This window comes from Pongo pygmaeus, chromosome 23 (assembly GCF_028885625.2).
Source record: "Pongo pygmaeus isolate AG05252 chromosome 23, NHGRI_mPonPyg2-v2.0_pri, whole genome shotgun sequence".
NCBI classification, from domain to species: domain Eukaryota; kingdom Metazoa; phylum Chordata; class Mammalia; order Primates; family Hominidae; genus Pongo; species Pongo pygmaeus.
In genome coordinates this window covers 55785431-55809475 of record NC_085931.1, presented here as the reverse complement: position 1 = coordinate 55809475, position 24045 = coordinate 55785431, and the positions used below count along the sequence as shown (strand labels likewise).

At 53.8% G+C, this 24045-nt stretch overlaps 1 protein-coding gene across 2 annotated transcripts in view; it reads right to left on the bottom strand.

The window, feature by feature from the left end:
* Positions 1 to 24045, bottom strand: part of ARHGAP8 (Rho GTPase activating protein 8) — a 112025-nt gene that overhangs the window by 45226 nt on the left and 42754 nt on the right. For both annotated transcript variants that reach the window (XM_054469734.2, XM_054469735.2), the window contains 3 exons: positions 14752 to 14839; positions 7813 to 7944; positions 1444 to 1530 (listed from right to left, as the gene is read on the bottom strand). In XM_054469734.2, the coding sequence (XP_054325709.1) occupies positions 1444 to 1530; positions 7813 to 7944; positions 14752 to 14839 (307 nt within the window). The remainder of the gene's footprint in view (positions 1 to 1443; positions 1531 to 7812; positions 7945 to 14751; positions 14840 to 24045) is intronic.

Here is a 24045-nt window from a genome sequence, read left to right as displayed (position 1 = left end):
CACCATGCCTCACCCTCTAAGGACTTTTCTTTTTCCTTTTTTTTTGAGATGGAGTTTAGCTCTTGTCACCCAGACAAGATGGCAAAGGCCTGTGAGATTCGAACCCCTGGGGAAGAATGATGACCCCTCCAGGGATGTGCCTCCCTGTCCCCAAAGGCTTCCTCCCAGGGAGGTCCTCCAGGAGTCCTCCTGCCCTCTCACAGAGGCAGCCACCTCACCTGACTATCCTGACCCGTCTGGTGCACACCTGGGCCATCCTGCTCTGAGCCCCTCCCTCGCCTGCAGATCTCACCCAGGCAGGGCCAGAGCCAACGTGCAAGAACGACATCTGTCAGTCTCTTCCCCACCCCACCCCGTCACATGGCTCCGTGCACACCGTTTGTGCCTGATGCACACCGCCAAAACGGAAGAAAATAGAAGATGCCCATGCGACCCAGGCAGAGCCTGCCAGGCCTCACCAGCCCCTTGAGCTCTTGCTTCCCAATACTGAGGCAGAAATCCTTCGGCAGGAACGAGTCTAAATATGGAAGAAGCTGACTGAAGTCGCCACATTTCCGGGCTGTGGCTGCCTCTCTTTAGGCCGCTTATTTGGGTTGCCATGCAATAAAGGCTTAACTCAGCAGGCTTGGGGTGTCCAAGCCCTGCACGTTCCAAAGAGAAGCCTGGCCATGGGCGACCTGCTCCTGGGTGGAAACCTCTCAGCTCCTGGAAGAGTCCGCCTGGTAATGTCTTTGCCCACCAGAGGCCCTGGGCCAACACCACACAGTTTGTGCCAACAATGTGATTGAGGGTGGGGGCCTTGGGCTGTATTCGTCTCATCTCAGGAGGGGCTGGAGACCGAGTGGCTGAGGTCAGCCGGGTGGATGCTCCATGCCTACATGACCGACCCGCAACAAAAACCCTGGGCACCAAGGCTCGGTGAGCTTCCCTGGCCAGCCATGCTCCCTCCTCCCCCACACATTCTTGCTGGGAGAATGGAGCACTGTCTGTATGAATCCGCCCAGAGAGGGCAGCTGGGAGCTTGCACTTGGTCCTCCTGGACTCAGCCTTGTGTGCCTTTTACCTTTGCTGACTTAAATCTGTGCCCTGTCTCTGTAACAGACCACAACAGTGAAGGTAACAGCTTTCCTGAGATCTGAGTCCCTCTGGAAAATCACGGCACCTGAAGGTGGTCACACAGTGTAGGGGCTCAGGCCAAAGGGGGGCGTTTAAACACCAGGTGCAAACCCCACAGGTGTCAAAGGCCGGCACTGCACTCCTGTCCATGACCTGGGCTGGCCTTGTGACGCCCCCCGCAGACCTCAGGGCGGGTGGGGAGCCCCAGATACACAGGCACCCCGGAGACGGGCCCTCCGTGGTGTGTGGATAGGGAAGGCCGTCACATGGACCCTGAGGGGTGAAACCTCCAACCCCAGCGGGGTCCTCTCCCAGAGTGACGCATACCTGATGAGGGGCTTCAAGATGTTCCACAGGACCTTGATGAAGCTGGTGGGGTGCACCACGTAGAGGGCCTTCAAGTTCTTCTTGTACCTGAGGAGGGAAACGGGGGGGGATGACTTCAGGCTGCTGCGCTCCGAGAAACACCCCACGCCCAATAACCCCCAAACAGCTGCCTCCACTGTGAGTCTCAGAATGTTACTCCTCTCAACAGGATCAATTTAAGGACATCAAACAAAGAATGAAATAAACTCGGGGAAAATCAGGACCCCTCACCTGAGGCCCCCGCCAGGCATGCCTGCAGCACTTTAGTTTGCAGAGGCACAGGTGCAAGTCGGAGCCCTATTTATAGGCGCTCACTCACAGTTTGTAGAGGCGCAGGTGCAAGTCAGAGCCCTATTTATAGGCGCTCACTCACACCAGGGTGGGGGTCTAGAGCACGACCTGGGGGCAATTTGGCAACAGCTCTCAGAATTAAAACCGCACAGAGCCTCTTGGCCAACACCTGCCCTGCCAGGACCTGACCCGGGCTAGAAGGAGCCCGGCTCATAACCCAACACATAACCGTGTTGGTTATGATGGCAGAAAACCTGGCAATAACCTAAACATCAGCCAGCCAAAGGCCGGTTCAATGCAATACAGCCGCCCACACAATAGAACACCCGGTGAACTTCCCTCTCTCCCTCCTTCCCAGTCTCCACGCTTCCTTCTTGAATATTTCAGCCCAAAGCCATCAGGTTGGGGAAGAAAGGCAGGCAGCCAACCAGGGTGGGGACGGGGGCAGAGGACATGCCAGGGCTCTAGAGGGTGAGTGGGGGACGGTGTGTCCTGCTGGGGAGACACAGCCCAGGAGGCAAGAAGGGGCATCCACATGGCCCACGTGGGGTCAGCCTGTGGGACGCCAGAGCCAGCTCTTATCCATTCACATGGGCTGTCAAAATTTCAGGAATTTTTGGAAGCCAATTGTGTATGTGTGTAGGTGTGTGTAGGGCTATGTAAGTGTATGTAACTGTGTAATTGTATGTAAGTGTGTGTAAGTGTGTAGGTGTATGTAAGTGTATATAGGTGTGTGTATGTAGGTGTGTGTAGGTGTAAGTAAGTGTATGAAAGTGTAAGTGTATGAAAGTGTGTGTAAGTGTATGAAAGTGTGTAGGTGTACCTAGGTATGTGTAGGTGTACCTAGGTGTGTGTAGGTGTATTTAGGTGTAAGTGTGTGTAGGTGTGTGTAGATATAAGTGTAAGTGTGTGTAGGTGTATGTAGCTGTAAGTGGTATATGTGTGTGTAGTTGTACGTAGGTGTGTGTGTATATAAGTGTATAGTATATGTAGGTGTGTATATGTATGTGTATGTGGGTGTGTGTAAGTGTACGTATATGTAGGTGTCTGTATGTGGGTGTATGTACTATATCTAGATGTGTATGTGTGTATGTAGGTGTGTGTAAGTGTATATGTAGGTGTCTGTATGTGTATGCAGGTGTATGTACTGTATCTAGGTGTGTATGTGTGTATGTAGGTGTGTAAGTGTATGTATATGTAGGTGTCTATGTGTGTATGTGTATGTAGGTGTATGTACTGTATCTAGGTGTGTATGTAGGGGTGTGTGTGTGTAAATGTATGTATATGTACATTCACACACACATACCCTAACTCTGTCCACTGAAAGGGCCTGGGAGCCACAACACCCCAAAAGCAACAAGCACTCCTCTTGTCCAGATCTTGGTCTCTAAATAGCATTCTCCACTACAGGGAGCCAGGGTGATTGTGCTCCTTGGAGAGTGGCAGATTCCTGAGCTGGAGCAAGAAAAATACAAGATAAGCCTGGCACATCCTGTGCCACAAAGTAAAGGAAGCACTCAAAGAGTGACAGGGAGTGTCAGAAGGACTCAGGAGTCCTTAAAACGGCACCCACATGGGCACATTTGGGACAATTTGATCATTCAAATGATAGTAATGGATTGTAACCCATTGAATAAAATAGGACATTTTACACACGTCCATATTGAGATAAATAAGCGAGAAGAAAAAGCTCTTCCCTTAGTCAGATGCCAACTGGTCATCAGACCACCACTGGCTGCCATCATAGGAACGACTAAGCCAAGAAGCAGCAATGAAGGTGAAAAGTATTTTGACAAGGAGCAGGATATTTATATAATCTCAAAGCATCTCTCCAAGAAATGTTAATTAACTAATTTTAAAAAGGCTCCGAGGCCGGGCGCGGTGGCTCACGCCTGTAATCCCAACTCTTTGGGAGGCTGAGGCGGGCGGATCAAGAGGTCAAGAGATGGAGACCATCCTGGCCAACATGGTGAAACCCCATCTCTACTAAAAATACAAAAATTAGCTGGGCGTGATAGTGAGCACCTGTAGTCCCAGCCACTCAGGAGGCTGAGGCAGGAGAATCATTTGAAGGAGGCAGAGGTTGCAGTGAGCCGAGATCACGCCACTGCACTCCAGCCTGGTGACAGAGCAAGACTCCGTCTCAAAAAAAAAAAGAAAAAAAAAAGGCTCTGAGAGGAGGGGCGGGGCGTGGGGGCGGTAGCAGTGGCTTCCAGAGTCTCCAGGAGCCCAGAGGGCAGCTGCTGCAAGGTCCACCCTGCGACTGAGCTTCCAGTGGCTTCCATTAGTTGCCACCCATGGCAGAAGCTCTTTGGTGAGGCAAGCACTCCCAGAAGGCGGGTCGTGAACACTTGTGTGCGAGTTTGTTCACCCCTAAAAGGAATGACCTGGCAGGATGGTCTGGAGGATGAGAAGCCAAAGGCAGAGAGAACAGAAAGGAATGCAGGAAACCTGATGGGGTGTGGCAATGGCCAACTGAAAACCCTCACTGCATGAATCTTTTTTTTTTTTTTGAAACAGAGTTTCACTCTGTTGCCCAGGATGGAGTGCAGTGGCGCAATCTCAGCTCACTGCAACCTCCGCCTCCCAGGTTCAAGGGATTCTTATGTCTCAGCCTCCCGAGTAGCAGGGATTACAGGCATGCATCACCACGCCCGGCTAATTTTTTTGTCTTTTTAGTAGAGATGGGGTTTCATCATGTTGGCCAGACTGGTCTCGAAATCCTGACCTCAAATGATTCACCCGCCTCGGTGCTGGGATTACAGGCGATCTCATCTAATTCTATTTGGAGCACCACTTGCATACCTCTAGCGATGGGGAACTCACCACCCCTGCAGACACTCCACTTTTGGGTAGTTTGATGCCTAGAGTGTCCCTCTCCTTTTTGCTTCTACTGAGCCAAGATCTGTAACGCTAACCCTAACCCCCACCCCTATCCAACCTCCTGGGGAGTGGGAGAGTCACACAAAACAAGTCCGCCTCTTTCCATCTGATGACTTGAAGGCCATGGCTGTCACCTTCCTCTCTTCCCTGCCTAGTCCCCTCTGGCCCAGGTTAAATGACCCCGGATTGGAAGTCACTGCTTCAAGTCTCCCCACCTGTGTGGCTCCACTTATCAACGCCCTTCAATGTGAGAGCTCTGACAGCCTCCCCAGGCTGCCAAGAGGCCAGCCTCCTTCCCCGGGCTGGTGCTGTTACCTTTGGCTTTGTCACTGCTCACAGGTCACTGCTGGCAACACAGATTCCAACTCCCCAGCTAGATTTCATCCATCGACCACTGGCACACCTTACCTGGCTGTGAAGGAATTCTGCAGCCTCCTCCCAAGAGGGAGTGACCCACTCCTAATGTTCGAACCAGCAGCCCCCTCAAGAAAGGGAAGGGAAAGCACCCTGGGCTGATTTCTGGCAACTGAGAAGTGTGGGAGCGGCCTCAAGGAATCTGCGGGTGCCTCTTTGTTTCTCACGTGGGGAAGTGCAGAGGGCAAAACCTTCATCTGCTTTAGCTCAAGACAGGGCTACTGTGCACATCCTGCTGTGTCAGCCTGAGCCTCCTGAAAGGGCTGCTTTAAACACGTCACTCGCTTCTCCTCAAGCAACTGCCATGGCTCCCTGCTGCCTCTTAAACACAGTCCAGTGTCCTCTATGCCCCTCCCTCCTTTGCTGCCTCCCTCCACAGCTCCCCATGGGAACCCTAAAGACCAGCCCCCCACCAATTGCACTAAAGTCCACCCTGCTCTTTCTTGCATCTGGCCACACCTCATACCAGAAAATCCAGTGATTGCCACTTCGCAACACCCTGCCCACCACTCCATGGGCAGCTCAAAGGCTGCCTCCTCCATGCAGCCTTCCTGATTATGCCGGCTGGAACCTTGGTACTTCCTGCCAGTACCACTTCACTCCTCTATCCTCCCATCTAACGCTTATTAAAAGCCTGCCAGCCGGGCACAGTGGCTCACGCCTGTAATCCCAGCACTTTGGGAGGCCAAGGCAGGCGGATCACGAGGTCAGGAGTTAAAGACCAGCCTGGCCAACATAGTGAAACCCCGTCTCTCTACTAAAAATACAAAAATTAGCCGGGCATGGTGACTCACACCTGTAGTCCCAGGTACTCAGGAGGCTGAGGCAGGAGAATCACTTGAACCTGGGAGGTGGAGGTTGTGGTGAGCTGAGATCTCGCCACTGTACTCCAGCCCGGGCAACAGAATGAGACTCTGTCTCAAAAAAAAAAAAAAAAAAAAAAAAGCCTGCCATATGCAGACCCTTTCCCACCTGCAAAGGATGCAGAGACAGGTCAGGGGTCACAGCCTAGTGCAGGAGGCAGACCCGTTCACAAAACCCTAAGTGCTAGGATTGGTGTCTGCTCAGGGACAGTGAGGCTGCAGGGGAGGGGCTATTGATTCTCCCAGGACAATCCAGGAAGGCTTCCTGGAGGAGGACATGCGCTGGGGCTAGGCCATCTCCAGCTTATACAGGTGCCCAGTAAATGACTGCAAAATGCAGCAACAATTCTTTCCCTAAGACATGGGATGGGGAACCAAGAAGTCCCTCCAAAGGTCCTATTGATAATGACAGCAGGACCCAAAAGGCAATTGGAGGGAGGACTTCTGGGACATTCAGGCACTGCCTCCCACTGTCCCACTGACTCAGATATCTGTGAAGCAGATTTCTGTCACAGGATTGAAAGGACTTTGAAGAAGGAAAATCCAGAGGAATCTAGGATATCCACATCAACGCCCATTGCCGCAGTCTACAAGCCAGATATATTGCAAAGTTGATTATTAGTCCAGACGTCCCTCAGGAAGTCTGCCAGCTCCAGGCCATGGCCGAGTGGTGAGTAGCGTTGGGTGGGAGAGGGAGGTGGGGGCCTGGGGTGGGATCCTGCCCTACCACACACAAGCTGAGTGACCACGGGTAAGTCACTTGCTCTCTGGGGACTATGTCCTCATCTGTAAAATGAGGCTGCCCATCTCACCAACAAGAGGCATCAGAATGCCCCTTGTAGACTGTAAAGGGCTGTGCAGGCAGGAAGAGGCTTTAGTGAAGAAACGGTCATGCAGTTGTTTCTTTGCTAGTAATTCCCTGGACCAGGGGTAGGAGAATGGGCAGGCAGGACGAACCTAGCCTGCTTCCTGCTTTGGTACAGCCTGCAAGCTAAAAATGGCTTTTTGTGTTTTTAAGTGGTTGAAAAAAAAAAAAAAACAAAAACAGAAGAATATTTCATGACACGTGAAAATGACATGAAATTCACATTTCAGCGTCCATACTGTTTTACTGGAACACGGTCTGGCAGAGTTGTTGCAATAGAGCAACAGGCCTGCAAAGCTAAAATACTGGCCGTCTGGCCCTTTAAGAACAAGAGTGATGGCTTGGCATGGTGGCTCATGCCTGTAATCCCAGTACTTTGGGAGGCTGAGGTGGGAGGATCGCTTGAGCCTGGCGTTTGAGACCAGCCTGGGCCACATACTGAGATCCCCATCTCTACAAAAAAATACAAAAATTAGCTGGGCATGGTGGTGCACGCCTGTAGTCCCAGCTACTCAGGAGGCTGAGGCAAGAGGATTGCTTGAGCCCAGGAGGTTGAGGCTGCAGTGAACCATGATTGCACCACTGCACTCCAGCCTAGGCAACAGGGCGAGACTGTCTTTTTTTTTTTTTTTTTTTTTTGTATTTTTACTAGAGATGGGGTTTCGCCATGTTGGCCAGCCTGGTCTCGAACTCCTGACCTCAGGTGATCCACCCACCTCGGCCTCCCAAAGTGCTGGGATTACAGGTGTGAGCCATGGTGCCCGGGCGAGACCGTCTCTTAAAAAAAAATAAAAGAAAGAAAAAAAAGAACAAGAGTGCCAACCCCTGCCCGGGATTCCAGAGCTTGGTCTAGAGGGGAGGTGAACCCCCACTGCCCCACATTTGCTCACCCTCCACCCTCCGCCCTGCCAGGCCCCTCCCCGACTGCACACTCTGTGACCCCTTGTGGCCATAATGCCTCCTCCTGCCACAAGCAGCCCACACCCACATCCCTGAAGGCTTGTGCGCACGTACTTCCTATCGAACTCCTTGTATGCGCTCTGGAGCCAGCCCAGGGAAGGCTTGTTCCGGCTGTTCAGCCCGTAGTGGAAATAGACGATGGTATAATCGTTCTCAACGTACTGGTCCAGCGTGTACTTCAAATACCTGGGCACAACACAGAAGATTCAGTTATGAAAATCACCTGCTCATTATTGAAACCAAACGTGCTTTCCCTATAACGGAAGCTATGGTCACCCAGTGGGTGCCAGCACCGGACCACACAGAGACTCTACGCACCGTGGGCCCCGGTCCTCATTTCCCAGATGACATCTGAGGCTCAGAGGCGTTAAGTGACTTACCTAAAGTCACACAGCTAGTAAGTGGATGTGGTAGACCAGATTGTTGGCTGTGGAAAGATATCCATATCAAATCCGTGGAGCCTGAGAATGTGACCTTATCTGGGAAAAAGGTCTTTGCAGATGCAATTAAATTTAGGACTTTGAGAGGAGGGGCTCATCCTGGACTACCCAAGCGGACCGTCAGTGCAATCACATGCGTCCTTCTAAGGCAGACACGAAGATGAGAAGTCAGAGGGGGGAAGGTCACGTAAAGACGGAGGCAAAGCAGAGGAAAGCGTGATGTGGCTGCCTGCCCTGGAAGGCCCAGGACTGCCGATAGCCTTTATGGGCTAGACAGGCAAGGAAGGGCTTCTCCCTCCGCAGGGAGCACGGCCCTGGCCACACCTCGAGTTTGAACTTCTGGCCTCCGGAACCGTGAGAGGATACATTTCTGATTGTACGCCACCACATTTGTGGTCGTGGTTACGGCAGCCCCGGGAAACTCACAAGGAGGATGAGCTGGGATTCGAACCCAGGAATGCTTGACTGCTCAGCCCTTGCCGTTGACCCCAACACCACAGGCCCTTCTACCTCAGATGCCCTGCTGCCTGCTGCATTTCTAAGGCAAGCAATTCCTTCCCTCCAGGTGAGCTCCTAACATTTTGCTTTTCATTACAAAGCCAGAGTCCTGACACTGTGCTCTGCAATCTGTCACCTGCCACCCCCTGTGGTGTACGCTCTACCCATTTCCCATGGACCACGTTCCATCCTGCCCTGCTGCACCTAGGAAGCACTGTCTTCATGTCACCTGTGGCAAAGGGCTTGCCCTGTCATCTGCAGGAGGAAGGGCTTCAGAAGGACCCCCTAACCCTCCACTAGCACTCTGCAGGGCCTGATACTGAGCCAGTCAGGCCATCATCCCTCAGCTCAGGTTGTCCAGGTTCTCACCTGGAGCACATCTTGTAATTAATCCACCTAGGTGGCCCCATTCTCTGAGGCTGTGGGCAGGGTGCTCTGCAGACAGATGCTCCCAGAACTGCCTCGGGAGAAAGCCGCAGCAGCCTGTGCCCGCCTGCAGAGGCTCGGCTGGTCCCGAACTGCCCGGAAGCCTGGAGACCAAGGATGCCAGCTTCTACTGTGTGCGTTTGATTTCTTTTTTTTTTTTTTTTTTGAGATGGAGTCTCATTCTATCACCCAGGCTGGAGTGCAGTGGCGTGATCTCGGCTCACCGCAAGCTCCGCCTCCTGGGTTCATGCCATTCTCCTGCCTCAGCCTCCCAAGTAGCTGGGACTACAGGCGCCTGCCACCACACCCGGCTAATTTATTATTATTATTATTATTTTTAGTAGAGGCGGGGTTTCACCGTGTTAGCCAGGATGGTCTTGATCTTCTGACCTCGTGATCGACCCGCCTCGGCCTCCCAAAGTGCTGGGATTACAGGCGTGAGCCACCATGCCTGGCCTGTGCATTTGATTTCTAAGCGACGTCAGAGTGCCCTCTGTCAAAAGCCCAAACCACCTGAACTGCAGGCCTTCTACACGTTTAATTCTCCCAATGACCCTAGGAGGCAGGTATTATTATCTCCATTTTACAGACAAGTCAACTGAGGCTCACAGAGGTGAATCAGTAAGGGGCAGAGCTGGGTTTTGAACCAAGTGGCCTGGCTCCAGCGTCCACACACTCAGCGTCTCTGAGAACCGTGGGCTGCCATCCACGCCTGCTCCCATCCCGTTGTCTGCTTTGATGTAGAGAAATCACACACGTCTTATCTCACACCATGCATGATTTTAGCTCACCCGTTGTGGAAGTAACTTCAACACTCATTTTCCAGCGCGCTGTCTCGAATGCCATGTGGGCTAAGCCACTGGGGCGCACTTCACCAAGGTCATCCTTTATTGAGTCACTTTCTGAGAAGAACCCAGGTCGAGACTTCCACCTGAACACAGAAGAGTGGAAGAGTCCACGAACCACTGAGAACTCTTCACTCCTCCTCACTTCTCAGGATAGTCACTTTTGCATTTCGCAAATGACTCTTTTTCAAGAGAGGGAAACTGAGGCCAATGTCTTTGCACAGCTCCTCTTCCCACTCTGGAGGCCTCCTCGTAAAAGCAGGCACCCTTCCTCTGGCCCCAGCGCTGGGCTCTCTCCGGTGCCTTCTGTTCGGTACACTGAAATCCTCTGGGTGTCAATGCATCTGCCCGCGTGCTCAGCATAGGAAGTCATTAACTAAATTACTAGTTGGGTTTCAAAGACATAGACTTGTTTCTTTACCCACTTCAAAAATAGGAGCAGGCATCTGGCCACAGGAAAGCCATCCGGTTGGAATGGATAGGGAGGATAACGTACGGGGTGTTAATTTTTTTTCCATAAAGGCTGCGGAGAAGTAAGCCTCATGGCTCTTCTTATCAAAGCCGAGAAGCCCACAGAGCACCTTTGCATGAGTTAGAAAAAGATGCCTTTTCCTCTGGGCAGATGCTTGTCCCACGCCGAGTGAAAAGAGCACCAGGTGATGGTAGCTTCTCATCTGGTTAGCCTTGTGCTGTGAACAACCTATACAACTGTTCGTGGGAGCCATGCTTACTACTTCTACCTAATAGTAAAGGAATCTTGGATAAGCACATAAAAGAGCACAAGGTACCAATTTGTTGTCAGGGGTGCTTTTTGTCCAATGGAGTTAAAATTCACATAACATAAATTAACCACTTTAAATTGAACAATTCAGTGGCATTTAGTACATTCACAAAGTTGTGCAATTACCACCTCTCTACAGTTCTGAAATATTGTCATCACCCCAAAAGAAAACCGAGACCTGTTAAACAGTCATTCTCCCTATCACACTCCCAGTACCCGGCAACCACCGATTCACTTTCTGTCTTCGAAGGCACTTTTGTCTTTATAAGAACAGCAAATTCTGAGCTCATTCCTGGCCCAGCAGCAGCCCCCTTGGGGAGAGCTGACCCACAGGTCACAGGTCTTTCGGTGCCTAAATGACCTGACAAGGGAATGCGTCCTCTCAAGAGGACTCCAGGAGATGAGCTCTTCCTGGATCTGGCATCCATCTCTCCCTGTGTGCCTGGTAAACACCAAGAGTGGGCTGCAGGCTGGCATCAGCTCCTCACTGGGGTGAGCACCTCCTGGGGAAAGCCAGCCTCATTGTCTGGGGTAATCAGCACCAGGATCCAAGCTCGCCCCATGAATCCTGCAGGTCTCGCCGTGCAGCAGCAGCACTGCTGCACTGGTGGAAGTCACTCCTGGCACTTGCTCCTCACGAGGTCTCGGCCTTCACCACTGCAGTTTCAGCTGTGGTTGGAAGATTCTTTCACAGACCAGATAGGATGCTCATATCGGGGGGACTCTCACGAAGCAACCGGTCCAAGGTCTTCTGGGTGCTTCCACGTCCGATCATGCCTTTGTTCATCTTGAGTTGGGGGTTCCAGGTCGCAGCCTACTCCCCGAGTCCCTTGGCTTTAGCAGTTAGATGCTGGCATCTGGAAGTGGCGGCAGGCACAGCCTCCCCGCCAGGGTCATGTCCTGAACTGTCCCCAACTGTGAGGGAGGCTGCAGCAGGCCAGGTGCCATGCTCCCTGTCCTCACAAGGGCACAATAAATGTTTCCAGGGACACCCAGAGATCGGCCAGGGCTTGGCCTCAGGAATGAAGCTCAACCAGTTCACTGTGGGGGAGCAAGTTCCAAGGCCCTCAGAACCTAACTTCCCTTCACTAAGACTGAGCTTCTCCCCTGGGCCTGGGGGCCTCTCACACACCCGGACAGCAATTCCGGCAGGGCAGAGGCGCTGCTCTCACTATTTTGCCAACTCTCCCCCAGCAGCAGCTCTCCTGGGCCCCGGAGTTTCACCAGGAAGGAGGCTCAGTGGCCGCCTTATGACAGCAGTGTGGCCAGCACAGCAGACTCCAGCAGCAAGGGACAGATGAAACAGGGTGACAGGGCGCCCAAGGCCACACACAGGTGAGGAGCAGGCGGTTCCTTCTGAGCAATGGGAAACGGCCAATGCAGAGGGTGCAGGGTGCGAGCCCCATGTGGCTTTGAGGAGGGTGATGGAGGGAGGGAAGGAAGCAGGCAGACCTAAGAGGGCCCGAGGCCCGGGCCGGCGCTCAAGACTGTGGACCCAAAGCTGCTTTGGTTTGGAGAAGGCTCAGTCCTGCAGGTGGGTCTGGTGGCCCGGGGGTCATGTGACAGCCATCTGAGGACCCATGAGTCAACATACGTTAGGTTAGCCTTTCACTCTGAACACCCAGTCTGTGCTGAGCACCCGACTTAGTGATGGAGAAGTGTGTGCACAACAGGGCTGTGTGTGTATGAGAGCAGGTATGTGTGCATGGGAGGGGGTGTGTGCACAGGAGGGTGTGTGTGCACGAGAGGGGGTGGGTGCATGGGAGGGGGTGTGTGCACGGGAGGGGGTGTGTGCACGGGAGGGGGTGTGTGCACGGGAGGGGGTGGGTGCACGAGAGGGGGTGGGTGCATGGGAGGGAGTGTGTGCATGGGAGGGGGTGTGTGCATGGGAGAGGATGGGTGAATGGGAAGGGGAGTGTACCCGGGAGGGGGTGTGTTCCTGGGAGGAGGTGTGTGCATGAGAGGAAGTGCATGCACAGGAGGGGGTGTGTTTCTGGGAGGGGGTGTGTGCACGGGAGGGCGTTGTGCAAGGGAGGGGGTGTATGCACGGAAGGAGGTGTGTGCATGGGAGGAAGTGTGTGTAAGAGAGGGAGTTTGTGCATGGGAGAGGGTGTGTGCACAGGAGGGTGTGTATGCACGGAAGGAGGTGTGTGCAAAGGAGGGGGTGTGTGCATGAGAGAGGGGTATGTGCATGGGAGGGGGTGTATGCAATGGGAGGGGGTGTGTGCACAAGAGGGGGTGTGTGCACGGGAGAAGGTGTGTGCACAGGAGGGGGTGTGTGCACGGGAGGGGTGTATGTGCATGGGAGGGGGTGTGTGCACGGGACAGGGTGTGTGCATGAGAGAGGGGTGTGTGCATCAGAGGGGGTGTGTGCACGGGACAGGGTGTGTGCACGAGAGAGGGGTGTGTACATCAGAGGGGGTGTGTGCATGAGAGGGGTGTGTGCATCAGAGCGGGTGTGTGCAAGGTTGTGTGTGCATGGGAGGTGGTGTCTGCATGGTGGTGGGGGTGGAGAGAGGACAGCCACAGTAGGGGACTGGAACAGGACGAGGGTGAGCACACAAGGGGACATATGCGAGGGAGGATGTGTTTGGGGGTGCTGCATGCAAAGGCTGGGGGAACAGAAGGTATACACCCAGGAGGGGTAATGTACAGGGAGAGGCCACACGCAGCCTTGCTGGCTATGAGCGCCCCTGGGCCCGTCCCTTCAAAGGGTTCTGCTCAATGCAGTAAAAGGTTCCTTGGCCAAGTTAGTTTGGGAAACTGCCTGAGACCTCCCCTTCTGAATGCTCCTGATGCTTGTTGGTATGGCAAACCAACAACAACCTTGATTTTCTACGGCCCACCCCCTACCCTGTACCAGCAGTGGAGCCCATGCGCACCTGGGTGGCACTGGGAGTATACAAGGTACATGAGGCCCAGGCACCCCCTCACTCGGCCCCTTCCATGTCCCGCCACCTTCTGTCTCAGAGTCATTTCCTAGCCTTAGTTCTCCCACCCCAAACCACAGGGGTGATTTCCTCAGTTCACAGGTGGGCCCTGATACAGTGACTATCTATCCAAAGCCTCACATACAGTAGGTGCTCAATAGATGCCTGCTGAGCCAGTGGTGGCAGCAGCAGCGGCGGCAGCGGCGGCAGCGGCAGCGGCGGCAGCGGTAGCAGCAGCGGCGGCAGCAGCAGCAGGCCCTTGTCTTCTGTCCTGGGTTTGAATGGCACCCCTCAAAATTCCACCCAGAACCTCAGAGTGTGACTTTATTTGGAAATAAGGTCTTTGCTGGTGCAGTGAGTTCAGATGAGGTGCCATGGAGTTAGAGTGGCTCTAGTCCAGTGGCTGGTGTCCTTATGAGATGGGAAGACACACAGGCAAAAAGGCCATGTGAAGACCGAGAGAGATAGGAATGAGGCGGCCACAAGTCATCTGGGGCCCCCTGGAACTGGAAGAGGCCAGAAGCTCCCCCGCAGCCTCCAGGGGGAGTGTAGCCCTGCCGCTGCCTTGACCTTGGGGACTGGTGCCCTCCAGAACCATGGAGGATCCACTCAGAGCATTTGAAGCTGCCAAGCATGTGGTCATTTGTTACGGCAGCTACAGGAAACTCACACAGTTCCGAAGGTGTTCCCGGAGAGAGGCCCAGGGAGGTTTCAAAGGGACAGTGCGTGGGGGAGGCCTGGCGCTCGGCAGCCATGTCATCTGCAAGGTTGGCCTACACCTAGGACCAGGGGACTGTCCCCAACTCCAAAGGGAGGCACCCACAGCTCGGGTGGCTAAAAGGAAACCAAACCTGGCTCCCACAGTGCTAAAGAATGGTGCACGGAAGCCCAGGGACCAGGGGTATCCATAGATGGCCCTTGGGCAGGCTCATGAGCGCAAGAGCTCTGCATACCAACAAGGTCACAAAGGAGGCCCCAGAACACAGCAGGTGACTGAGAGTGAGGTGGCGTGAAGGGATAGGGACAAGCAACATGGAGAGACAGGGACAGAAAGAGAGGGGCAAGACACTCACTCCAGCAGCCGCTGGTGGTCCAGCTCGTGGGAGGGTGGCATCCGGCAGCAGCTGAACGTGACAACGCGTCTTCCAAAGCGGTCGTCCCCTGGAGGAGCAGACACAGGTGAGCCTCTGCGCCACCTTCTCCTAGAAAACCCTCAGGCACTTAGCAAAAAGCAGCCTCCTTGGCCAGCCCAGCCCGAGCTGGGAGGCACAGGCAGCAGCGTTCCTCGGAGGCGACACCTGCTGAGTGAGCATCCACCACCTGTGGCTTTACGCACGTGGCCCAAGTTCATCTTCACGACCAGCCGTACACTGGAAATAATCCCCCCACTTTACAGATAGAAAACCAAGGCCCAGCAGGGTTAAGTCATCAGTGCAAAGCCAGCTGGCAGGTGGCACCCAGGAGTTAAATCGAGATGCATCTGACTTCAAAGGCAGGGTGTAGCCACTCTACCTCCTCCTCCAAACCCCCAACCCCAGGACTCTGGGCCATGGCGGAGGCCAGCGTGGCCTGGGGGACAGTGGCTCCTGGGCATGACCCTCATGTCAGGGGTACAGGAGCCCTCTCAGGAATGCAGATGCTCAGTCCTGCCCTCCATCATGGCCCAGGTCACCCTGTGCTACGACAGTCTCGACACATCTGTGCCCCCCACACATGGACAGCTGGGGGGAGGGGCACCCCCCACACACATGGACAGCTTAGGGGAGGGGTACCCCTAGAGAGCTAGGACTGGGTCTGCTTATCTCTGTCCTCAGAATCCAGGCTCTGGGCCAGGTGCCTAGTGAGATAAAAAGACAGATCATGCTGGGTGCAGCGGCTTATGTCTGTAATCCCAGTACTTTGGGAGGCTGAGGCGGACAGATCACTTGAGGTCAGGAGTTCGAGACCAGCCTGGCCAGCATGGTGAACCCTCATCTCTACTAAAAATCCAAAAAAATTAGCCAGGTGTGGTGGCACATGTCTGCAGTCCCAGCTACCTGGGAGGCTAAGGCAGGAGAATGGCTTGAACCTGGAAGGCAGAGGTTGCAGTGAACCGAGATCGCGTCATTGCACTCCAGCCTGAACGACAGAGCAAGACTTTGTCTCAAAAAAAAGACAGAACAGACTCCTGAAGGAGAGGGCCCTGCAGAGCATCCTCTGTGCCTGCAGACCATCCTCCGTGCCTGCAGACACAGCTGCCCCTCCTCTCCCAGCCCCAACCCCACCTTGTCCCACCCCACAAGTGGCCAGAAGAGGTTGGAGACCTCATGGTTCAGACCTTCCTCCTCTCTCTGCCCAGGGCCCTGAGAGAGAGGACCCCCTGTGTGCAGGACACCCTCGGGAAGGCCCTGACAGTGACTCAAGTGCAGTCTGATGTCATCACCCACCCCCCACCCCCTGGATTCTCAGCACTTTCTCACTCCACAGCCACGGCTCAGGGACACGGAGAACAGATGGGCCGCCCCGCTTCCCAGCACCCACAGCTTCTTCATTACAATTAAACACACAAGAACACAGGTAAGAACAGCTTGAAGCACAACATGTGCCCAGGGTGAAAACGGGGCACAAAGGGGTGCAGGCAGCAGTGGGAAGGGAGCCCAAACCCACACTGGGCTGTCATCAGGAATGGGGAACACGGAGATCCCTCCACTGCTGGTCCACAAGGCCCCTAGCTCTGCCCCCGAGGACCTGGCCCAGCAGCCTTCCTTCAATTCTTCAAGGGCATCTTCCTGCCCGAGCTTCCACCTGGAATACTCCCCCACCTCCTTCCTGAGTCTACACCCCTTCCCACTAAACCCCACCTCTGCAGGAAAGCTGTTGCACCCCCCCAACCACAATGCCCTCGGGGCCGGTCTGTGGACATGCCGTTGCATATGGGAGCAGCTCCTCTGACCGTGAGCACAGAGACAGGGGCTCTAACCCCAGTGGTGCAGGCCCAGGAGGGGTAACATACAGGGAGAGGCCACATGCAGCCTTGGTGGCTTTGAGGGCCCGTGGGCTCGTCCCTTCAAAGGGCTCTGCTCAATGCAGTAAAAGGTTCCTTGGCCAAGGTTCCAGGCCCGGCACAGGGGCTGGGGACTGTGCAAAGGGGCCCAGGCCCTGGCTTCTGTGAGGGTGCTCATCTCCCAGGAGACCTTGGGGTGCCCAGGGTGGGGGCTGGGGATGGGAAGCCTGGAGCAGGGTGCAGCCCCTCCTCCCAGCACTTTCTGCTCCCTCTTCCTTTCCTCACACAGGAGTGGGAAGACCCACACCTGCACCTTCCAGGACGAAAGCATTCACATTTTTAAAAGTCCAGCTCCTCGTTGCACGCGCCTGTAATCTCAGCTACTCGGAAGGCTGAGGCAGGAGAATTGCTTGAACCCGGGAAACGGAGGTTGCAGTGAGCAGAGATCGCACCACTGCACTCCAAGCCTGGTGAAGGAGCAAGACTCCGTCTCAAAAAAAAAAAAAAAAAAAAAAGTCCAGCTCCTCAGTGGCACTCGCCACATTTCAGGTGTCCAGCAGTCATGCACGGTGCGGGCTGCCCTGGACAAGGCAGGGATGGAGCGTGACCAGCACGCAGAACGTTCCACTGGGCAGCGCTGACCTTGAGGGTGCAGATTAGGGTGTGGACCTCAGGGAAGGGGCTGTGGGGCCGCTCAGTCCGCCTCTAACCCTGTGTAGTGGGGGAAGAGAACCCCAGCCCCGCCCAAAAGAAAATGCAAGTCCCCCTGGACCCTCAGAATGTGACACTGGAAACAGGGTCACTGCAGATCTAATTAGCTAAGGATCAAGATAAGATTATCCTGGATTTAGGGTAGGCTTCAATTCTAATGACTGGCGGGGCACAGTGGCTCACACCTGTAATCCCAGCAGCACTTTGTGGGCCAAGATGGGAGGATCACTTAAGCCCAGGAGTTTGAGACCAGCCTGGGGCAACATAATGAGACCTTCCTTGTCTCTAAAAAAAATTTTTTTGGCCAGGTGCAGTGGCTCACTCATGTAATTCCAGCACTTTGGGAGGCTGAGGCGGGTGGATCACCCTAGGTCAGGAGTTCGAGACCAGCCTGGCTAAGATGGTGAAACCCCATCTCTACTAAAAATAAAAAATTAGCTGGGCTTGGTGGTGCAAGCCTGTAGTCCCAGCTACTCAGGAAGCTGAAGCAGGAGAATCTCTTGAACCCGGGAGGTGGAGGGTGCAGTGAGCTGAGATCACACCAATGCACTCTATCCTGGGCAACAGAGTAAGACTTTGTCTCAAAAAAAAAAAAAAAAAAATCTTATTGGCTGGGTGCGGTGGCTTATGCCTATAATCCCAGCACTTTGGGAGGCCGAGGAGGGTGGATCACAAGGTCAGGAGTTGAGATCAGCCTGGCCAATATGGTGAAACCCCGTCTCTACTAAAAATACAAAAAATAGCCAGGCGTGGTGGGGGGATGCCTGTAGTCCCAGCTACTCAGGAGGCTGAGGCAGGAGAATCGCTTGAACCCGGGAGACAGAGGTGCAGTGAGCCGAGATCGTGCCACTGTATTCTAGCCTGGGTGACAGAGCGAGACTCTGTCTCAAAAAAAAAAACTGCAAAATCTTTAAATTAGCCAGTTGTGGTGGCATGTGCCTCCAGTCCCAGCTACTCAGGAGGCAGAGGTGGGAGGATCACTTGAGCCTGGGAGGTTCAGGCTGTAGTGAGCTGTGATCGCGCCACTGCACTCCAGCCTGGGTGACATGGCAAGACCCTGTGTCTCAAGAAGAAAAAAAAAAAAGTCATTACAACTGTTCTCAGAGTGTGTCCTTGGAACAAGAAGGGATGGCAGCGAGCTTTCTCACCCCTCAGCTATGAAAGGTCATGAATCAAGATTCCACACTTGGCTGGGTGCAGTGGCTCACGCCTGTAATCCCAGCACTTTGGGAGGCTGAGGTGGAGGGCTCACTTGAGCTCAGGAATTCGAGGCTGCAGTGAGCTAGGATCACGCCACTACACTGCAGCCTGGGCAACAGAGTGAGACCCTGTCTCTTGAAAAAAAACTACACACTCACACGCACACTGGCCTGAGCGCGCACACACACATGCGCAGTGTGTGAACTCTTTGATGTCCCCGCCCTGGCTGCCTGGCCAGGGGGCTGTTTTTTATTTAGGCCACACATCTGATTCTTCCCAGGAGCCTGGAAGCTACTCTGAGGTTTGGAATCCTAGAGCAATTTCACAGCTTCCAAATACAGCATCCTCTTCATTTCACAGTTCCTTATGAATTCTGGTCACACTTTCCATTTGTTTAGCAAGCTTCTGTTTTAAAGGGTTGCACTGCAAGCCACACTTTTATTTGCTTCCCTTGCCAAGTGGGAGCTTTCAGGCACAAAATCTTCAATGGCTATGCCTGAAAGTAGAGTGTTTTCCAGACAAAGTGTCTACGACCGCGGAGGCTAGGGTTCCATGGCTGACCCGGAGCCTGTGCCCTCCTCCTGTGGGATAAAAGGGGAAAGAACAACTTTGCTCCTAAAGTGATGAATCATTTATACGGCTACTGAAGAAACAAGGAGTCAAATCAATGCCTTTAGGGTTGAAAGAGAAAGATAACATCAGGATTAAAAAAAAAAAAAAAAAAAGCCAAGTAGCATTATCATCTCTGGAATCAGATCAAGTGCAAAAGTCTTGGGGGATGTGCTAGATAATTGGACCAATGGAAGATCAGCTCAACCAGCATTTGTTGGGGGCCCACTGTGTACTCAGCTCTGGGGAGAGAAGATGAGACACAGCCCCTGCCAGGCCCCAGGGTCCAGGGGAAAGGGATCCGGGGGAAGTGGGAGGTCTATACCCAGCTGCACAAGCACCTCTCTGAGAAGTGTGGGAGCCCTGGCAGCCACACCCATCATCTACGTCTGCAACGGCTTTTATCTGGGCTTAGACCACCCTTCACAGGTTGAGGGCACCCCCATGAGAATGCCACCCACACATCTGACAAGCTGGCTACAAATCTAGGGGTTCCTACAATCCCTTCAAGTTTGATAATGTGCTAGAATGACTTGGAGAGCTCAGGAAGGCGCTAGACTTAACAAATACAGTTTTATTACAAACAACGCAATTCAGGACCAGCCACGGGAAGAGACGCCCAGGGTAAGGTCTGGGAGCATCCTGGACTCAGAGCGTCTGTGACCTCTCCCAGGGAGTTAAGAGGCCTCCCCTTCGGGCCCATCATCATAGCATCACCAACTGGGGGAGCAAGGGGCCAACGGAACCTCTGGAAATCCAGGGCCCCCACTGAAGCTTCATTTCTTCAGCGGGATTGATGGAATCACAGACCACAGAATGAACTCAGCCTCCAGCCCCTCCCTTCCTGGAGGTCTTAGAGCCATCCCCCACCTCATGAATAACAAAGATACTCCTTTCACTTGGGAAATTCCAAAGACTTAGAGTTACCTCGAGGGAACTGGGGATGAGGGCCAGCCCCATTCCGAATGATACAGCATCGGCCCACCCCGCACCCCAGCCCACCATCGGCTGCCCCCGAGGAGCACAGTGGGGGAGCCTCCACCCACCGGGCACAGAGATGCAGCAGAGGCTGGTCTCCAGCAAGAGCAGAGGCAGCAGAAGCCGGGACGGTGGGCAGTGGCTTTGCTGCCCAGCTCCAGGCCATTCCCGGGAGCAAAGCAGCGTCTGCTCTGGGACCCCTGGTCACTGAGGAACCTCAGGGGGTGTTCAGAGGTCACAGATGTGCTTCCCTGGGCTACTGGGACCCAAATGGGAGGGAAGGTCAAGGTCGCCAGGACAAGGACTGATGTTTGACTTTTTCTATTGACCCTGGGAAGCCAGGTGTGAGGGTTAGGGTCAGCCTACAGCAAGGCCAGCGGAGGCTGCGGACATGGAAAGGAGTGTGGATCCCAGGGACAGTGACAAGGCCACTTACAGGGGAGGGGACACAGGAGGAGGAGCTGCCTGTGCATGTGTGGGCAAGTGGGGCTGCGTGCTACCTGGTGTGGGGGAGGGGCTGGGAGGCTTGTGGGAGGAGCAGCCCCCCAGACTGGGTGGGTCCCAGGAGGTGTCCTGGGAGGCCTGGTGGGAGAACGTGGCTCAGACCTGGTGTCCAAGAAAGAGAACCCTGTGGGCTACAGTGGGCCACCGCAGGTCCCAGCACCCTCCTTCTCACACCTACAGGCCCAACCCAAACCAGGGGGCTCCCCTCCGCCTCCCACCCTCATCTGATTTGCAGGTGGTAGGGAGGGGAGGGCTCGTGGCCTGCCAGTGCACCAGTGCCTATTGCTGGTGAGGGGGCTTTGTGCTGTCTGGGGTAGTGTGGGGAGGGGACCCATGGCTCTGGTCAGCTGGCCCAGAGGGTAGAGGGGGGTGTGGGGATGAAGCCAAGATAGGCAGGTAACGATGAATTCCCACCTGAGAAGCCTGGACTCAGTTCAGCCAGCCACAGGGCCCAAGGTGCCCAACCACACCATTGGCCCCCCGCACCCTGCCATCTGCAATGAGGGTAAGAGGGTCCCAGGGCAGAGTACAGCGCATGCAAAGAGACCCCAGCCCAGAGCCCACACTGGGTCACGTCCCTGTTCCTCACAAGCATCCTGCTTGCATACAGTGCTGACTCATTCATTCAATAAACACTTAGTAAACGCCTACTGTTTGCAGAGCCCATGGTCTTGCGTGATACTGAGCTCTGAAAGTGAGCTGTTTGTTATTGAAGGCTTTTTACTCCCTCCCAAACCAGAAGGGCAACTAATTTGCTATTTTGTTTTCATACCAACAGATTTCGTTTTTTTTTTTTTTTTTTTTAGAGACAGACTTTGGCTGTGTCACCCAGGCTGGAGGGCAGTGGCATGATCATAACTTACTGCAGCCTTGACCTCCTGGGCTCAAACGATCCTCTCTTCTCAGCCTCCCAAGTAGCTGGGATTACAGGCACAAGCTACAGCACCTGGCTCATATCAATAGATTTCTAAACGTCCTTCCAAATGAACACACAGCATTATTCAGATCTGATAAACTTATGAAGCTTAGAGCAAGTGCCATGACGGAGAAGTTGGGTTCCTTATACTATTATTTCTACACTTGAAAATTTCCATAATAAAGTGTATTATTATTATTATTTTTTTCCCGAGACGGAGTCTTGCTCTGTCACCCAGGCTGGAGTGCAGTGGCCCAATCTCGACTCACAGCAACCTCCATCTCCTGGGTTCAAGCAATTCTCCTGCCTCAGCCTCCACGGCAGCTGGGACTACAGTTGCGCACGACCATGCCTGGCTAATTTTTTGTATTTTTAGTAGAGACGAGGTTTCGCCATGTTGGCCAGGCTGGTCTCGAACTCCTGACCTCATGATCTGCCTGCCTCGGCCTCCCAAAGTGCTGGGATTACAGGCGTGAGCCACCGTGCCTGGCCAATAAAAAGTTTAAAAGAGAGAGAGAGAAAAAAAGCAAAGGGCTGTACCCAGCCTGCCAGGGTACAATCTCTTCCTCTGCCGAATCCCTGGCTGAGCTGGGCTGGCGCCTCTTTGGTCATCTGCAATACGGAAATAATAATGAAACTGACTTGGAGGGTTACAGGAATGATTAAATCAATAACCTGCAGGAAGTCTCAGCACAGCCCCAGAACACAGTAAGTGCATTGTGAGCTGTTACCACGGACCAGGTAGGATGCTGGGTGCTTCCAGGAGTGCTGTGTCCCATCTTCTCATTTACAGGTGAGAAAACTGAGGCCCAGAGGCTAAGTGAGCGTCAGGGTGGGTTGACACGAGCAGCTGGCCGAGGCTGACTCTCCCAGCCAAGCCTCCGCAGCTTCCTCTGTCCTGCGCATGCCCCACACTGAGGCCGGCCTCCCTCGCTCCCTCGGTCTCCCCAGCAGCTGACAGTAATCCCCGGAACCTTCAACCTTCCCACTTATTAAGCCATCAATGCCACATCTGTGTTGATGCCATCAGTCAATATGAGTAAATACCCTTTGCTGTTCTCTGGGAACACAGGCCAGCACATCAAAACCAGACTTCAATATGATATAATATGGAAGGAAATGAAAACTATCAATAAAATGCAAATTCTGCAAGGCATCAGATGAATTCATGACCCCTGTTTCTCCCCTCGCTGTTTACAACACCACATCACTCACTGTCTCTGCAACAGGAGAAGCCTGGTTTATGAATAAAGAAACGATTCCCAGAGCCGTTACCCACAGGGTGCGCGGGGCGATTCATCATTCTCTCCCAGTGGAGGGCGATTAAAACGCATCATAAAGGCAGCAGCAATCTACCGGGAGGGAGTCACAAGTTTGCTATGGTTTTTGTTTGAAGTTGCTAACCATTTTTGCAAAAGTGGAAGGAGAGCTGAAGACCCCTTTAGGCCTGCGTGCTGCAGGAAAGCCCAGCCAGCAACGGAATGGGTTGTGTGCCAAAAGATCCAAACCGAGGGCGGTGGACATGTGTCATCCTGCAGGGCCAGGTCCAGCGTGGACTTCTCTTTCTCTCCCCTGCCACTCACCACCCTCCACGTCTCTGAGCGTCTACCTCTACCTCTTCTGGTCCTCAGACCTGGAACCTTCCATCCCCCGCCCTGCTTCACACCACCTGATGGATCTCTACTCTGAGCTCCCAGCCTCAGCCCCAGACCAGAGCTTCAGACTCTGAAACACATGCTCAGCCCCACAATGACCACTTCTTAAAATACTCAAGTCAACTTTATTTACAAAGCACTATTCCGGCCAGGTGCGGTGGCTCGTGCCTGTAATCTCAGGACTTTGGGATGCCAAGGTGGGAGGATCCCGAGGTCAGGATTTCGAGACTAACCTGGCCAACATGATGAAACCTCATCTTTACTAAAAATACAAAAATTAGCTGGGCATGGTGGCAGGCACCTATAATCCCAGCTACTCAGGAGGCTGAGGCAGGAGAATCACTTGAACCCGGGAGGCGGAAGTTTCAGTGAGCCGAGATTGCGCCACTGCACTCCAGCCTGAGCAACAGAGTAAGACTTTGTCTCAAAAAAAAAAAAAAACCACCACCACCACCACCACCACCACTATTGTTAGTGTCAAAATTCTACAAAGCTTCCATTTGGCCAAGCATATAGTCACTCAGGTACAGAGAGATCATTCAAAATTCCTTTTGACAGGAGTCTGGTTTCTGGCTGTGGTTCCAGATGTTGGTCATGGGGGAAGCAGCAGCTGGGACAGAAAAATTCAGAAACACATTGGTGGGGAGTGACATCTGGTCACACCTGAAGGACGCAGGAGAGCCCTTGGCTGAAGAAGTCCTGGAGGGGTCCATGCCACGCACTTGAGGAGCAGGAGGGAAGGGGGTTCCTGGTCCTGAACTGTCCCCCTGGGCCCACAGAAAACTCAGGTGCATGAACTGCACTTACGGGA